This window comes from Nymphaea colorata, chromosome 7 (assembly GCF_008831285.2).
Source record: "Nymphaea colorata isolate Beijing-Zhang1983 chromosome 7, ASM883128v2, whole genome shotgun sequence".
NCBI classification, from domain to species: Eukaryota; Viridiplantae; Streptophyta; class Magnoliopsida; order Nymphaeales; family Nymphaeaceae; genus Nymphaea; species Nymphaea colorata.
Window position 1 is genome coordinate 9,272,276 of NC_045144.1, and position 18,189 is coordinate 9,290,464.

Consider the following 18,189-nt stretch of genomic DNA (forward strand, 5'->3'; position numbering starts at 1 on the left):
TTTTACAAAGGGATATGAAGTGCATTCGGCGAGAAGGGATCACAATGAGTCATATGAAAAGATGCACATGAATCAATAATCCAAGAATACTTACTTGAAGAAGTAGATGCAATGGTAGCCTCCAATGTTGATGGTGTGCCTCTTTCCTTAAGCAAATGTTGAATGGCTTCAATGAGTTTTGGTTGAAGAGCACTTATGAGTTGATCAAGTGGAAAGGAGCTTGATTCTCTCTTTTCTTCTTGGATGGGAGCCGCCATATTATTTCTTTTGTCAAAATTTCTTAGCTTTAGACATTTGGGTTTCATGTGTCCTTCTTCTTGACTATGGTAACAAATAATTCTCCTTCTTCCTCCTTCATTTGTTCGGTTGAAATGTGGAAGTCGATAAGGCTTTAAGTAGGCCCCCGGCATAGATGTGACAAGAACATTGTTTGCTTTTTCTCTATCAAGATAGTCGATTTTCTTCCATTTGGAGTTCAGCAATAGACTCATTCATAGATGGTGTTTTAGAACGGTGAAGCAAGGAGGTTTTAACACCATCCAATTTGGGTCTTAGACCTGTGATAAACTTATAAAATTTGTCATATTGGATTTGTTTTTCACTAAGAATAAGATCTTGTGCATCAACTTAATGTGGTTTAAAAATGCTCAACTCATTATATAATTGATCCATTTCGGCTACATAGTCATTAATAGATCTATCTCCTTGTTGAAGGTTGTGAACCTTGAGTTTGAGTTGAATATTATGCATATAAGCAACATCTCTTATGGTATGAGTTTTCTTAAGATATTGTCATGTCTCTTTAGTAGAATTTAATTTTGAAATCTGCCCACTAGCATTGTCAACACGAGTTAATATTCATGTGATAATCTTGTAATGACCTACATTCTATTCTTTCCACTTCTTATTGTACTCAGCCACAATTTTTTCTTTTTCCGTTCCAACCAATTCCACAACCATTCCATCAACAACTTTGGTCAAGACTTGTTGAGGTTCAAGTTTTGTCCCATCAACTAGTCCCCAAAGGCTTTTACTATGAATGAATTTTCCATAGTTTTAGCCCATTTGATATAGTTTGTTGACAAAAGTTTAGGAAATGGAAGAGATGAAACTTTGTCATCCATTGAGCACAATCAAAAAAGATAATCTACTTACAATTTTTGGAGAAGCTTGGTGCCACGTGAAGAGAAAAAGATCTCAGCAACAATAGGGAACAGCCACAGTCCCAGCAGTCAAGGAAGCTTGATACGATAGTGTCAAACCTGGTCACAAAGATCACCAAGAATCCATGAGAAATAATCGCCAAGGACCAGCAAGAAAAATAGCACCTTCTTGCACAAAACCGCAGCCAACAATTACATCAAACACTTCATGTGCTTCACAGCTTCAGAAAAAAAAGGCAGCACGAACTGATTCTCCAATATTTGAAAATCAGCAAATCGAAGAGCCAAACCACGGCTCTGATACCATGTAAATCAGGCCCAAAACTTGGAGATACAAATGCTCCAAGATATACACTCTTGAAGATTCTAGCAGCTTCAATAAGTTACACAAACCAAACCTCAAACTTGAGGAGAAATAAACGTATATTGATCTCAAATGGATACACAAGAACAGGCCTAAAAACATTAGCTAAAATAAAAGAACCACAACACTATTTATAGATGAGATTACATAAGGATGAGAGAATTCTAGACGTTGGACTAGTTCCAACAGCTAGAAATCTAGCCGTTGGGACTAGTCCATTTCTAGTCAATATGCTAAAATCAAAAGGGTAAAAGTGGAAATCAGAAAATACAAAAAGGAAAAGTACATAAAGAAAGGAAAACTTACATAAACAACCTAAGTATCCTAAAATATATATATATATATATATATAGACATATATTAGTTGACTAATATATGTAATATACATGCATATAGATATATATAGATTGGGATACATACATTCTAACAGCTACTGCCGCCAACAGCATCCATGCTGCTGTTGCTGCTCCTCCTCCTTTCCTCTTCTTCCTTCCTCTCTTCTCTTTTTCTTTTTTTCTTTTCCTCTTCGCTTCTGTTTTCCCTTTTTTTGCACATGGCTGCCCCACCACGACCCTCTCTTTCTTTCTCTCTCCCTACACTCAACCTGCTGTGATGTAGCCTTGCCTCTGCTTTTCTTCTTTGTCTTCTTCTTCCCTACCATTGGAGGATCTCCCTTTTCCCTCAATCTCTCTCTCTTTCACTCAATCTCTCGTCTCACTTGACCCTTTTTTTACTATTTTTTCTCACTCTCATACACTCTCTCTCTCTGTCCTTTCTCTCAATCCGTCTTTCAGTCTCTCTATTTGCTAAGAGAGAGGCGTGGGGGATGCTGTCCAAATCCAAACCCTTCCCCATACACATATATAGTTTGTATATATATGCATATTTTTTTTCTTGCAAAAATTTATTCTCCAAGTACATAATTTGACTATGTAGCTAATCGACCAATTTTAGTCTTTCTCTTTTGTTTAATTTCCAATCATCACAAAATCTCGAGATTTTACATATCTCACCATAAATGAAAATCTTGCAATTTTCTCTTGAGATTGTAATATTTTTAAAATTTTTGCATTTCTGAAAGTTTTTATTATTTTTATTGTTTTAAATTTTTAAAATTGTCAAGATTTACCCGAGAAGAACTTCACCAAAAAATACCCGAGAAAAACCTTGCCATAATTTTCCCAAAAACGATATTCGTGACAATGTTTCCAGTAATGCCCCTCTATATATTCGTAGGTGTATTTAGTTTAACTATTTCCTAATCGGACAAATCAGTTCCTCTTAGCCAATTTTTTGTTGTTCATTAGACATATGTATGTTCCCAATTTACCCATGTTTGCATGGAAAATTCCCTTATAATATTTAAGTTTTATATGAATTTGGTGTGGATAATTTATTATTTTAAGGCCCATGAGGCCTATATTTGCTTAAGTTACACCTATGGCCATATGAAATTCCTTTTCTAGTCTTGTTTACATATGACAACTGAAACATCGGATTTCCTTTTGGGAAAATGCCAAATAAGCTTTATGTTAGATAAAACATTGGTTGAGTGAGAAATAGTTTAGGAGATGGCCAAGGCTGATAAGAATTCAAATTGAATTGATTTTCTTGCAAGGTATCTGCAATACGTACATGTTAGAAAACATTCTGATTAAAGACAATGTTTCCTGAAATTTAAATATTTTTCATGCCAATGTCATAACAGAGATGACCTTTATATCCATCTATGTGTCCCACGAACCTGCAGGTATTGGCTTTATTTCCAAATTTATTTCATTGGGTCTTATTAATGTTGTTAGAATATGTTGTTATGGGAACCGGGTCCATATCTGGACCCGGTTCTATGGGGCGCGGGTACCGAGGCGGGCTCGGTACCCTAGGCGGCTTCTCCTCTCTCCCTCTTTATATTGTCACTTGTGTTTAGTGTTGAATTAAGTGAAATATATTTTCTCTCTCCTAGGGTTGCGGTGAGCCCCTAGGTCAGAGCCTCCCCGTGGTTTTTCACCTCTTTCTGAGGTTTTCCACGTAGATTGTGTGTTTGTTCTCCACTCTCTCTCTCTGTGGTTCGTGTTTCTACATGGTATCAGAGCCAGCGGAGTTGGAGAAGCGTTTTTTCCGAGGATCGTCAAGTTTTTTCGTCGCCCGACGCCGTTGAAGTTCCGGCGCCGCTGCTGCCCGTTTGACGTCGCCCTGCTCTGCCGCCGCTGTCCTTTGTTCCGCCGCCGCTGTCCTCTGTTCCGGCGCCGCTGCTGCACTTGTGACGTCGCCCTGCTCTGCCGCCGCCGTCCTTTTTGTTCCGCCGCCGCCGTCCTCTGTTGCGCCTCCGCGGTCCTCCGTTCGGCCCGTTCTTTGTTTCTGCCACCGTGGGTGGCCTATGTGTTGCGCCGTCGCCTGCTTTCCGTTGCCGCTGCCTCATTCCCGCCGCCGTCGCCGCTGCCTCCTTCCCGTCGCCGTTGCCTCATTCCCGCTGCTGTGTGCTTGTTTGTGATGGCAGACGCGATGGGGACTCAAAAAGATGCCGTTCTTGACACGGGCAGCGCCTCCAAGACTGAGAACGTGCCGCTCCAGGTCAACTCTATTCGTCTGACCAAGGACAATTACCTATCTTGGTCTGCCGCTCTCGAGATTGGGATTACTAGCCGTGGGCGCCTCTCTTACATCACTGGCGACAAACCTGCGCCCATCAAATCTGATCCTCAATGGGCAACGTGGGCGTTGGAGGACAGCCAAGTGAAGGTGTGGATTATCAGCTCCGTGTCATCCGATATCCAGCCCCTCATTCTGCGGAAGCCGACCTCTTTTGATATGTGGACTGTGCTTGCAAAGATGTATGGTCGCAAGAAGAGACATCTGCGTACCTATCAGATTAAACGCAGTATTTACTCTCTGACACAGGGTGATTTGTCTGTTGCTGCCTTCTATGCTGCCCTGAAGACCAAATGGGAGGAGCTAGATTATCATGTGACTGATGAGTGGACGTGCGGTTCAGATCATTCCCTCTACTGGGAAAAGGAATGGATGGACCGTACGTTTCTGTTTCTGGGAGGCCTGCGGGATGAATTCGAGTCTATTCGTAGCCAGATTCTTAATGGTGATGAGATTCCGGGGATAGAGGAAGTATATGCTCGTGTTGAGTCTGAAGAACAACGTCGCCAGGTGATGCATCTTGACACCGGTCATGGCCCTTCTGCCTTTGTCAGCCGTGCCTCAGGGACTGGGCAGCGTCCTGCCCGACATTGCACTCATTGCCACAAGTTGGGGCATTCGGTGGATTTCTGTTGGGATCTTCATCCCGAGAAGAGACTGGTCAGAGGTCGTCCTCCCTCTGGCAAGCGTAGCCCTACTGTGTCTGATTCCAGTCAGAGCAATTCTTCTAGTGGTGCAAAGTCCAAGTTGTCTCCTGCTCAACTCAAGGAGCTACAGGCGTACATCAGCCGTCTATCTACTACCCCTGAGGAGTCCTCCACGTCTGAAGGGGCTCAGCTAGCCCAAGCCCTCGTTGCCTCGACTGATCAAGGTAACCCTTCTCTTGGTGATTGGATTGTTGATAGTGGAGCCACTCACCACATGACAGGGGACTCTAAACTCTTTCAAGAATATCAACTTTCCTCTGGCAAGCAACGCGTGTCTATGGCAGATGGGTCTTCTATCTCTGTGGCTGGGAAAGGGAGCTTGTCCCTGCTGAACAAATACCATCTCCACAATGCGCTGCATGTTCCAAATATTCCTGTGAACTTACTCTCTGTCAGCAGTATTACTAAAGAATTAAACTGTAATCTAATTTTCTCTGCTGATCATTGTTCCCTACAGGACTTGGTGACGGGGAAGAAGATTGGGATTGGTTCGGTTACTGATGGGCTCTACAGGCTGCCGGTACAAGTTGCTTCAGCGTTGGTTTCTGCCACGAGTGGTCACTTGTCTGGTGTGAATGATAGATCTACTGTTCTGCGATGGCACGAGCGTCTTGGACATCTCCCCTTCCAGTTAATAAAGAAGTTGTTTCCTCATTTGTTTGTTTCTGTCTCCATTGACTCCTTCGCTTGTGAAGTGTGTCAATTGGCTAAACATGTCAGGGCTTCATACCCTATTTCTTTGAATAAATCCACTCATCCGTTTGCCTTAGTTCATTCCGATGTTTGGGGTCCTTCTGGAGTACCCACGTGTGGTGGTTGTCACTATTTTTTGACGCTTATTGATGATTACTCTAGATGTACGTTCGTGTACTTGTTGCGAGAACGTAGTGAGGTTCCAGCAGTTGTGAAAAACTTTGTTGCCTTTGTTGAGACTCAATTCCATACTACTGTTCAAGCTTTCCGTACGGATAATGCAAGAGAATATGTCTCCCAATCCCTTGATGAATTCTTGAAAGGAAAGGGTATTGTTCATGAAACCTCTTGTAGTTATACCCCTCCTCAGAATGGTATAGCTGAACGTAAAAATCGTCATCTATTGAATGTTACCCGGGCCATTATGTTCCAACGTCATGTCCCGAAGCGGTATTGGGGTGATGCACTTCTCACTAGTGCACATCTCATTAACCGTATGCCTACTAGAGTGCTGGATGGTCAGTCTCCTTATTCTACCCTGTGGCCTACTCAGAATCCGTGGCCTCTTACTCCTCGTGTCTTTGGGTGCAGTTGTTTTGTGCATAATCATAGCCCTACTCTCAAAAAACTTGATCCCCGGTCTATTAAAGGAGTTTTCTTGGGGTACTCTTCCACTCAGAAGGGGTATAAATGTGTGGATCCCACTACTTCCAAAGTATATGTTTCGAGGGATGTCACATTTCATGAACATGAGTCGTATTTTCCGGTGAATACTCTTCAGGGGGAGTGTCTTGGGAACAAAGGGGAAGAGTATTCCTCTAATCAGCTGATTCAGTTTATGGAGTTTTTGGATTACAAGGTTAGTCCCAGTGTGATTGACACGGTCACGGTCAGTAATGAGAAGGGCAGTCATATGGAAGGGGTCACGGTGGATGCTCAGCCCACTGTTGCCCGGGATCACTTGTTTGGCAAGGTTTATGTCAGAAAGGAGAAAGCTACTGTGGAAGATGTTGGTGATGAGGATAGAACCAATCCCAATCTTGTGATCTCCCCGGATGACCCAAGTCCATCGAATGAAGAGCTCCCTATTGCTTTGCGCAAAGGCACCAGGTCATGTACTTCTCACCCTATTCAGAGATTTGTTTCTTATGCTAAGCTCAGTACAAATTACAAATGTTTTATCACAACCTTATCCAAAGTTGTTATTCCCAGGTCGGTGGATGATGCTAAGGATGATCCCAAGTGGTTACATGCTATGACGGAGGAGATGGGTGCGTTAGCTAAGAACAAAACATGGGAAGTTGTTGATATCCCTAAAGGGACACACTTAGTTGGCTCTAAGTGGGTTTACAACGTGAAGTACAAACCTGATGGCACTGTAGATCGATATAAAGCTCGTCTGGTTGCAAAGGGGTTCAGCCAGAAGTATGGGATCGACTATCTTGAGACCTTTGCCCCTGTTGCAAAGTTGAAGACTGTGAGGGTTATTCTTGCTCTTGCTGTGCACAAGAAGTGGCGCATGGACCAGCTTGATGTTAAAAATGCGTTCTTGAACGGCCATCTGGAGGAAGAAGTCTATATGAGCATGCCTCCCGGGTATGTTCAAGAGGGAAAATGTTGTCACCTCAAGAAAGCTTTGTATGGCTTGAAGCAGTCGCCTAGAGCTTGGTTTGAGAGACTAAGGATCGTTATGAAGTCTACTGGGTACAAGCAAGGAAATGGAGATCATACCCTATTCATAAAGCAGAGAGATGGTCTGGTGAGTCTTCTCCTTGTCTACGTTGATGATATGATTGTCACGGGCAGTGATGAAGAAGAAAACAGAAAGATGAAAGAGAGATTAGCTAAAGAATTCGACCTCAAGGATCTGGGTAAGCTGAGATACTTTTTGGGGATAGAAATTGCTCGATCAGAGACAGGGCTGGTTATGAATCAAAGGAAGTACACTCTTGACTTACTAAAGGAGACAGGTAAACTTGGTTGTAGGCCCTATCTTACTCCTATGGAGTCGGGAACTAAGATAAGTATCAAGACGGGCACCACTCTGGATGAGGAAGGAAAAGGGCGATATCAGAGGCTAGTCGGTAAGCTTATCTATCTTACTCTAACTCGCCCTGATATCACGTATGCGGTAAATGTGCTAAGTCAATTTATGCATGCTCCCACGGATTGTCATTGGAAGAGTGCAGAACGAGTGTTGGGGTATCTAAAGAATGACCCAGGAAAAGGGCTGTTGTATACTCGACAAGACAAACTTACTATTGAGGGCTACTCAGATGCAGATTGGGCAGGTTGCACTGACACAAGGAGGTCTACTACAGGGTATTGTATCTTTCTTGGAGGTAACCTAGTTGTTTGGAGAAGTAAGAGGCAAGAAGTATGTTCGAGGTCTAGTGCTGAGGCTGAGTACAGGGCTGTTGCAATGGGGGTTACAGAGATGCTGTGGCTGAAGATTCTTTTGACTGATATTGGTGTGGAACTGGGAGATAAAATGAAGATGTACTGTGACAACAAGTCTGCGATTAATCTTGCCAATAATCCAGTTCTACATGACAGGACCAAACATGTGGAGATTGACCGTCATTTTATCCGGGAACGCATTGACTCAAAGGAGCTGATTCTGCCATATATGAAGTCTGAAGATCAAGTTGCAGACGTCCTAACTAAAGGGCTTTGTACTTCTTCATTTGAAAAGAATGTTAGCAAGCTTGGCATGTTTGACATGTATGCCAAGCTTGAGGGGGAGTGTTAGAATATGTTGTTATGGGAACCGGGTCCATATCTGGACCCGGTTCTATGGGGCGCGGGTACCGAGGCGGGCTCGGTACCCTAGGCGGCTTCTCCTCTCTCCCTCTTTATATTGTCACTTGTGTTTAGTGTTGAATTAAGTGAAATATATTTTCTCTCTCCTAGGGTTGCGGTGAGCCCCTAGGTCAGAGCCTCCCCGTGGTTTTTCACCTCTTTCTGAGGTTTTCCACGTAGATTGTGTGTTTGTTCTCCACTCTCTCTCTCTGTGGTTCGTGTTTCTACAAATGTGAACATGACGTGCACAGCCATAAGTCTTTAATAGCTATATTGAAGATACTTTCCTTATAAAAAAGAATAAGAAAATTTCTTATTTATCTTTTTTGGAAAGTTGATATATCACATGAACTGTAGAATGAAATGCCTTGGTCCATAATCGCATAGGTAATTTACTTGCATGCGTCATAGTGTGGGCAGTTTCTATAATTTAGTAGTGCTTCCTTTTTGCAGCCCTATTTTGTTAAGGAGTGTGATGATGAGCAACTCTGTTTTGTTCACGACTCTTTAAATGTGCAAGCATAATAAAAAGGATCACTCAAACACAGAAATCTAGCCCCAGTCAGTTCAATGTTTGTTGCATTTTTTCTTTATCCTGCATCTCAAAAGTCAAAACTATCTATAACCGATCTATCAATAATGCTTTGTACCTTGTTAATGTTCCATCATACTCATGCTGCCCTTATCAAGAGTTGAAAATGCATGTTTGAGGAATAAAACCCTGTTATTAAAGGATTATTGACGTAAATAAGAGATATAACTGTACAAGTTAGTTATGGTGTGTTTTCAGCCTAGAACACAATCATTTTACATAATTCATTGGTGTTGGTTGGTTGAATGTCATTATATAAAACATGATTGGTATTCACTATATGATCTATTGCACATCAATAAAAATAATGCTTTGAAACAACTTTTTAAGGAATACAATTATGACCTTTCATATAAGCTTTGATGGGTTTGGAGCTGTTGATTTTTAAGAAATAAAATTTTGATTTTCAAACCCATCAAATTAAAAAATATTTTTTCTCTATTTGTGCATGCCAATGCTTCTTCGTTATTAAATCCAAGCCTTGAACTTAGTTTTAGTACCAATTATATGACCTGGTTTAAAGCTAACCTATTTGCTTGGTTTGGCATATTCCAGCTTGCTGTGTAGCTGGCTTTGATTCAAAACATAAAGGTAGTATAGGGCTCGAATATATATGGTCATCCAGAATTTTCAAAATCTTAGGTATAATAATTGTTCCCAAGCCATTTCCAACTGTAGGATGTAGCATTTCAATGGAGAGAAGGCTTATAATTCATAGCCTATCTCATAATATTGGATATTCAATGGTTATATAGTTCACAAATGTTGATGGTATCCTATGGTTTGTTTTATAGCTAAAATTATTATATCTTGCTCTTGTTTTGTTCACTTTTTTAAAACTTCTATGAAATACAAACTGGCACCTTCAATTTTTGTATTGCATTCCAGGTACCGTGGAGGTGTTGATAGTGAGGGGCGTCCTGTCATGGTTGTGGTGGGGGCTCATTTTCTACTCCGTTGCCTTGATCTGGAGCAGTTTGTCTTGTATGTTGTAAAGGTACTTGCTCAGAACAGCTGGTATTACTTGGATCTGTGAATTGTTGATTTCCATTTGTTATATGTACACCATTATCTTTGGTAAGCCATGTGCTTAATGTTAAATACTTGACCCTTCAGTATATCATCTTTTTCCCTCGGAATGTATGTCCATACTGAAATGTCTGTTTTCCCTACTTAATATGGGTATTCTTGTCCAATGGTGAAAAGTTGTAGGATTTGTAGCACTTCCTTTCTCTATGATCTTTTCATCTTTGAGACTAAATGCTTATTTTTCTACTAAACGCAATTTATTGATTATTGAAACACTGTAGCATGAACTAGGCATTAATGGCACCCATGCTAACCAACGTTTACACTATTTCTAGATAGAGGGGAAGGAAAGGATACTAAAGATGGAGGGAAAAGGAAAAGAAATTTGCAATTAATGTTGAAGAAGGAAAAATTATTATAAAAGCTTCTTTGTATAGGAAGGAAGGGAAGAAAGGAAATGAAATGAAATAAATTGTCAAATATCATGTTGTATTTAACTATATACAGGAAAGGAAAGGAAAGGTAAAAATTGGGGTTTGTTTATAGTAGTGCCGTGAATATAATTAATATCTCTTTTTTTTGCACTATCTAACGAATGCTCGATGGAACCTTGTTCTTGCTTAGTTCGCATTCCGGTATGTGGCATGCAAGAAAAACGTATTCGCCATAGTGACGATATCCTTTGCTGATAGTATCATAGTACTACTAGCTTTTGACTGAAGGGGCAGTCAGTAGCTCACCAATTTTGGGTGTACGCGTCCTGTAAACTGGTATTCATGTCTTCTATAGCAAGCAGTATGGTATATGTCACGTTGTTGGTTCCAGGTTGCTTCAGACTGTCAGGTTGCTAGTCCTTCGATGGTTCCCAACCCCTTTTCTCCAAAATCCCATTTCCTTCCATGATCTGATATGGGAAATTTTTGAGTAGTATCCGTTGAGTCATTCGCAGAAGCAGTCAAAAGCACCCCAAACTGTGGAATCAGCGGTTTCGCTGAAAAACAACGCACCGAATCAAAAGAATCCGATAGAGCACAGGCATCATCCTCAGAAGCGGAGCCTAGGGCTCCTCTTTCCCTCTCAATCTGAACCGGCTGAAGCGGTCCCTGAAGCCGAGGCCAAACTCACATATCAAGCCGAAACAACGGAACCCTCAAGAGCCCGAAGTCACTCATCCTCATCAGCCCCACGTAACGAATCTGAATGCCTATCGGAAGCCGAATTTGTTTCATCAGACTGATCGGAAGAAGCAATTTGATCAAAATCATACGCGGAATGAGCAGACGAATCGACCGAGGAAAGAGATGCTGACACACTAGAACAGAACCTAACTTGACATCTTTTTTGCTTTCTCCTGCCCTCTCAACGGAACAGTCAAGAAGGGGAGGGGGGAGGCCAACAATGAGAGCAATCGTCATTTTTTTAGTGCACATATTCCTTTCCTACCCAATCTTTCCATTTTTGGAAGGGATTGGAAATGCATATCTTATTTGTTTCCTTTTCCTTTGTTGAAATAGATTGTAATGGGGAACCGGGTCCAATTCTGGACCCGGTCCCATGGGGCACGGGTACCGAGACTGGCTCGGTACCCTAGGCGGTACTCCTCTCTCCCTCCTATATAATCCTCACTTAAGTGTAATTGGTGTGTTAAGTGAATAAATTTTTCTCTCTCCTAGGGTTGCGGTGTGCACCTAGGTCAGAGCTTCCCGTGGTTTTTTCCTCTTTCTGAGGTTTTTCCACGTATATCGTGTGTTCCTCTCTTCTTCCTTCGTGTGTTGCATGTTTCTACATGGTATCAGAGCCGTGAGATCGTTCGGCTTCGTCTCGTGTTTCCGCCGTCGCCCCTGCACCGCTGCCGCCTGCGCCGTTAGGGTTTTCCGCGCCACCGCCGTCGTCGGACGATCCAGCGCCGCCGCCGTCGCCGTCAGACGATCCAGCGCCGCCGCCTGTTGTCGTGTGTTCCTCTGCGTCGCCGCCGTCGGGCGATCCAGTGCCGTCGCCGACCCCTAAGGTTCCGTGTGGTGCTGGTGTTTCAGCCGCCGTCGTGCTGTCTTGTTGCTGCCGTTCTGACTTGACTGCTTGTGATGGCGGAAGAGATTGCACCTAAAAGTGATGTGGCCTTTGACGCGGGCAGCGCTCCCAAGAGCGAGATCTTGCCGGTTCAGGTCACGCCCATTCGTCTGACTAAAGACAACTATCTCTCCTGGTCTGCTGCTCTAGAGATTGGGATAACGAGCCGTGGTCGTCTTTCCTATATCACAGGCGACAAACCGGCGCCCAGCAAAACTGATCCTCAATGGGCGACGTGGGTGTTGGAAGACAGTCAGGTTAAGGTATGGATCATCAGCTCTGTGTCCGCTGATATTCAGCCTCTTATTCTGCGGAAGCCGACTTCGTTTGATATGTGGACTGTGCTTGCGAGGATGTATGGGTGCAAGAAAAGGGTTCTGCGTACGTACTAGATTAAACGCAGTATTTATTCTCTGAAACAGGGTGACCTGTCTGTTGCCTCCTTCTATGCAGCCCTGAAAACTAAGTGGGAGGAACTTGATTATCATGTGAATGATGACTGGGACTGTGGTTCTGATCATGCCCGGTACTGGGAAAAGGAATGGATGGACCGGACGTTTCTTTTCCTTGGAGGCTTGCGTGATGAGTTTGAATCCATTCGGAGTCAAATTCTCAACTGTGATGAGATTCCTGGAATAGAAGATGTTTATGCCAGAGTGGAATCCGAGGAACAAAGACGCCAAGTGATGCAGATTGACCTCAGTCATGGGAATGGTCCCTCGGCCTTTGTTAGCCGTTCCTCTGTGTCTGGCCAGCGCCCTGTTAGGCGATGTACACATTGTCACAAGTCAGGACATTTTGTTGATTTTTGTTGGGATCTACACCCTGAGAAGAGACTTGTTCGTGGTCGCCCTCCGTCGAGTCGGCGAGGTTCTCTTGTGCAGGACTCAAATCAGAGTGGCTCTTCTAGTAGTGAAAAGTCGAGGCTTTCCCCGGATCAAATTAAGGAACTACAAGCTTACATCAGTCGCCTTTCTACTACGTCAGAGGACACATCTACGTCTGATGGAGCTAAGTTAGCTCAGGCTCTTGTGGCTACTAGTGATCAAGGTAATTCCCCTCCCGGTGATTGGATTGTTGACAGTGGGGCTACTCATCATATGACCGGGGACCCTAAGATGTTTCAAGAATACAAGTTGACTTCTGGGCAGCAGCGTGTTTCTATGGCTGATGGGTCTTCTATTTCTGTGGCTGGAAAAGGGAGTTTATCATTACTGAACAAATATTGTCTTCATAATGCCCTGCATGTTCCTAATATTCCCATAAATTTGTTATCTGTCAGCAGTATTACCAAAGAGCTAAACTGTAATCTAATATTCTCTGCTGATCGTTGTTTCCTGCGCGACTTGGGGACGGGGCAGAAGATTGGGATTGGTTCGGCTATTGATGGGCTCTACAGAATGCCAGTACAGGTTGCCTCTGCTTTGATTTCAGCTACCAGTGGACAGTTGTCTGGCGTGGAGGACAGATCCGTTATTATGCGCTGGCACGAGAGACTTGGTCATATTCCTTTTCAGTTGATTAAACAGTTGTTTCCTAAGATGTTTCAGTCTGTTTCTTTAGACACCTTCGCCTGTGAAGTGTGTCAGTTGTCTAAGCATGTTAGGGCCTCGTACCCTATTTCGTTCAATAAAACCAGCCGTCCATTTGCTTTGGTTCACTCTGATGTTTGGGGTCCTTCGGGAGTACCCACCTGTCGTGGTTTTCATTATTTCATGACTCTTATCGATGATTACTCTCGGTGTATGTTCGTGTATTTGTTGAAAGAACGTAGTGAAGTTCCCGGCATTGTCAAAAACTTCATTGCATTTGTTGAAACTCAATTCCAGACCCCTGTTCAGACCCTTCGTACTGACAATGCTCGAGAGTATGTCTCCCAATCCCTTGATGACTTCTTGCGAAGCAAGGGGATTATACATGAAACATCCTGTAGCTACACACCTCCTCAGAATGGCGTGGCTGAAAGGAAAAACCGTCATTTGTTAAATGTCACCCGGGCCATCATGTTTCAACGTCATGTCCCTAAGCGGTACTGGGGTGATGCACTCCTAACTAGTGCTCATCTCATTTACCGCATGCCTACTTGTGTGTTGAATGGTCATTCTCCTTATTCTGTTCTATGGCCTACTCAGAATCCCTGGCCTTTGACCCCTCGGGTGTTTGGGTGTGTTTGCTTTGTCCATGATCATAGTCCCACTCTCAAGAAACTTGATCCTCGGTCCATCAAAGCGGTCTTTTTGGGGTATTCCTCCACCCATAAGGGATACAAGTGTGTTGACCCTAGCACTTCCAGAGTATATGTCTCCAGGAATGTTACCTTTCATGAACATGAGTCATACTTTCCTGCGAATCCTCTTCAGGGGGAGTGTCTAGGTGAGAGAGTGGACGAGTATTCTTCGCATCAGTTGATCCAGTTCACAGATTTCTTGGATTACACGGCCAGTTCTCCGAGTGTGAGTGTGGTAGACACAGTCAGTGAGGACAGAGACAGTCAGATGGAGGGGGGCCCTATGGAAGAACAGTCCCGTGATCATTTGTTTGGTCAGGTATACAACAGGAAGAAGAAGGATGTGATGGAGGTTGTTGATGTTACCAATCCCGATCTTGTGAGCTTTCCGGATGATCCAAGTCCAATGAATGAAGATCTTCCCATTGCCCTACGCAAAGGCACCAGGTCATGTACTTCTCATCCTATTCAGAGATTTGTTTCGTATGCTAAACTCAGTAAAGACTATAAGTGCTTTATTACCTCTTTATCTATGGCTGTTATTCCCAGGTCAGTGGAGGATGCCAGGGAGGATCCCAAATGGCTACAGGCCATGACAGAGGAGATGGACGCCCTGGCAAAGAACAATACGTGGGAGGTTGTTGATATTCCTAATGGAACTCACTTAGTTGGTTCCAAGTGGGTGTTTACTGTGAAGTACAAACCTGATGGCACTGTAGAACGCTATAAAGCTCGTCTCGTTGCAAAGGGGTTTAGCCAGAAATATGGGATTGACTATCTTGAGACGTTCGCTCCCGTTGCTAAACTGAAGACAGTAAGGGTCATCTTAGCTATGGCAGTACAAAAAAAGTGGAGCATAGACCAACTTGATGTCAAGAACGCCTTCTTGAATGGTCACCTTGAGGAAGAAGTCTATATGAGCATGCCGCCTGGATATGCGCAGAAAGGAAAGTGTTGTTATCTCAAGAAAGCATTGTATGGCCTCAAGCAGTCCCCTAGAGCGTGGTTTGAAAGACTAAGGGTTGTGATGAAGACTAATGGATATAAACAGGGAAATGGTGATCACACCCTCTTCATCAAGCAGAGAAATGGTCTAGTGAGCCTTCTACTAGTATATGTTGATGATATGATTGTCACAGGTGATGACGAAGAAGAAAAAAGGAAGATGAAAGAAATGTTAGCTGCTGAATTTGATCTCAAAGATCTGGGTAAATTGAGGTATTTTTTGGGAATTGAGATCGCTAGATCTGAGACTGGTCTTGTTATGAGCCAAAGGAAATACACTTTGGATCTTCTAAAAGAGACAGGTAAACTGGGATGCAGGCCCTTTCTTACTCCAATGGAGTCTGGCACAAGGATAAGTATCAAAACTGGGACAATCTTGGATGAGGAAGGAAAAGGGAGGTATCAGCGGCTGATTGGTAAACTAATTTATTTCATTCTTACTCGCCCGGATATTACGTATGTTGTGGGTGTGTTAAGTCAGTTTATGCATGCCTCTACTGATTGTCATTGGAAAAGTGCTGAAAGAATATTGGGATACTTAAAGAATGACCCAGGGAAAGGACTGCTCTATACTCGACAAGGTCAACTCAGCATTGAAGGATACTCTGATGCCGACTGGGCAGGTTGCACAGATACTAGAAGGTCTACCACAGGATACTGCATTTTTCTTAGAGGTAACCTGGTGGTATGGAGAAGTAAAAGACAAGAAGTTTGTTCCAGGTCCAGTACTGAGGCTGAATACAGGGCGGTTGCTATGGGGGTTACAGAAATGTTATGGCTCAAAATTCTATTAGCAGATATTGGGGTGAAAATGGAAGAGAAGATGAGGATGTATTGTGACAACAAGTCGGCTATTAACTTGGCAAACAATCCAGTCCTACACGACATAACCAAACATGTGGAGATCGATCGTCACTTCATACGGGAACGCATAGATTCTAAGGAGTTGATCATGCCCTATATGAAGTTTGAAGATCATGTTGCTGATGTCTTAACCAAGTCTTTATGTACATCTCAATTTGAGAAAAATGTTAGCAAGCTTGGCATGTTTGACATGTATGCCAAGCTTGAGGGGGAGTGTTGAAATAGATTGTAATGGGGAACCGGGTCCAATTCTGGACCCGGTCCCATGGGGCACGGGTACCGAGACTGGCTCGGTACCCTAGGCGGTACTCCTCTCTCCCTCCTATATAATCCTCACTTAAGTGTAATTGGTGTGTTAAGTGAATAAATTTTTCTCTCTCCTAGGGTTGCGGTGTGCACCTAGGTCAGAGCTTCCCGTGGTTTTTTCCTCTTTCTGAGGTTTTTCCACGTATATCGTGTGTTCACCTCCTTTCCTTTCTTCCAAACGCACAAAAAAAATGTAATATTTTCCTTTACCTCTTAAATTTGACATCCAAACACAATTTTGCCTATTTTTTCCTTTTCTCTCCGTCTCTTTCACTCCAATAGCAGTGCTCGTAAGTATACAAAAGTTAGCAAACGATGGAACAAATATCACAACTGAATTGAATTGTATATCTTGCTTGGATATACAAAGTGTCCAACATGCTGCACAAAACCTATGCATGTGGAGATATATACATCTATTTATGGAAGAGAAAAGAGGAAGAGTTGATAACCGGCGGGATGGATGATCCCAGTATTGCATCATCAACCAAACTCTTATATGAGACAAAACTTTTGAAAGAGTAGTAGGAGTACGTAAAAGACAGACAACTTTTTCTATTACGAGAATTAATATGGAAACTAGAATTGTAAACCATTGATTTAAATGATTTAGCAAAACGAGATGCGAGCAGTAAAAGAATGAGATGACCCATTGAGCCAATAAAGCAGCAAGATAAGACTTTAGGAAAATACTGATCATGAGGTTTTCAAATTTGAGCTGGCCTTGGATTTGGCATCTGACATTTTGATCTTGGTGTCACATCAATCGGCCTTCGACAATGCACCTTTGTGACAGTTTTTAGTGACACAATAGAAAAAACCATTCCGCCACAAAGGTAGCCAGCTGATTTCAAGTTAGACTTTATGTGCGTACCATGTTTACTCCTTTTATATATATGTTGAGCCCATAGCCATCTATGCAAGTGCATGTGTGTGTTCATACATATATCTTCTTTTTACTTGGAAATCAAATAATTTACTTAAGAACTTTTTTAAACTAAAGCATGAAAACGACATTACAAGCCATTATTCTCAAAGGATCTAACGGGTATTCTGTTAGAATTTAAGGATTAGCTCTAATGTAAGTATGCATATATCTATTTTTATATGTACTTTCATATATCTTAAACTCCTAGTAGTTTGATGTATGATTTGTATATATAAATATATGTATGTAGACCTTTTTGTATTTATTTTCCTTTTATTTTTCGTGTATTTTTCTGTATATCTTTTAATAAAGACTTGTGTAACTTACAAACCCATTTTTGAGGATCATGAGTATTGTAGCCAGGAGGTTGCTCCATGTATACCTCTTCCTCAAGAATCCCATGTAGAAAAGCATTTTTGACATCTAACTGATAAAGAGGCCACCCATATGAGACTGCAAGAGAAATAATCACACGTATTGTGCCCATCTTGATAACCGGACTGAATGTTTCATCATAATCTTCCCCATATTGCTGTGTGAAACCGCGGGCCACAAGACGTGCTTTATGTCGATCAATGCTACCATCTGGCTTATATTTCAGTTTGTAGACCCATTTGGAGCCCACAACATTCTTATCAGTTAGACGAGGGACAATCTGCCAAGTCTAACACTCATGCAATGCTGTCATTTCCTCATTCATAGCTTCAACCCAACATTTTTCCTTGCATGGTGATAGGATTTTGGTTCGACCTTCTTGCTGACTTCTGTCATAAACAACTGAAAATCTAAAGAA

General features: G+C 42.5%; 1 protein-coding gene across 8 annotated transcripts in view; it reads left to right on the forward strand.

The window, feature by feature from the left end:
- Positions 1–18,189, forward strand: part of LOC116257716 (uncharacterized) — a 99,026-nt gene that overhangs the window by 54,630 nt on the left and 26,207 nt on the right. For all 8 annotated transcript variants that reach the window (XM_050078797.1, XM_031634674.2, XM_031634672.2 and 5 more), the window contains one exon: positions 9,859–9,967. In XM_050078797.1, the coding sequence (XP_049934754.1) occupies positions 9,859–9,967 (109 nt within the window). The remainder of the gene's footprint in view (positions 1–9,858; positions 9,968–18,189) is intronic.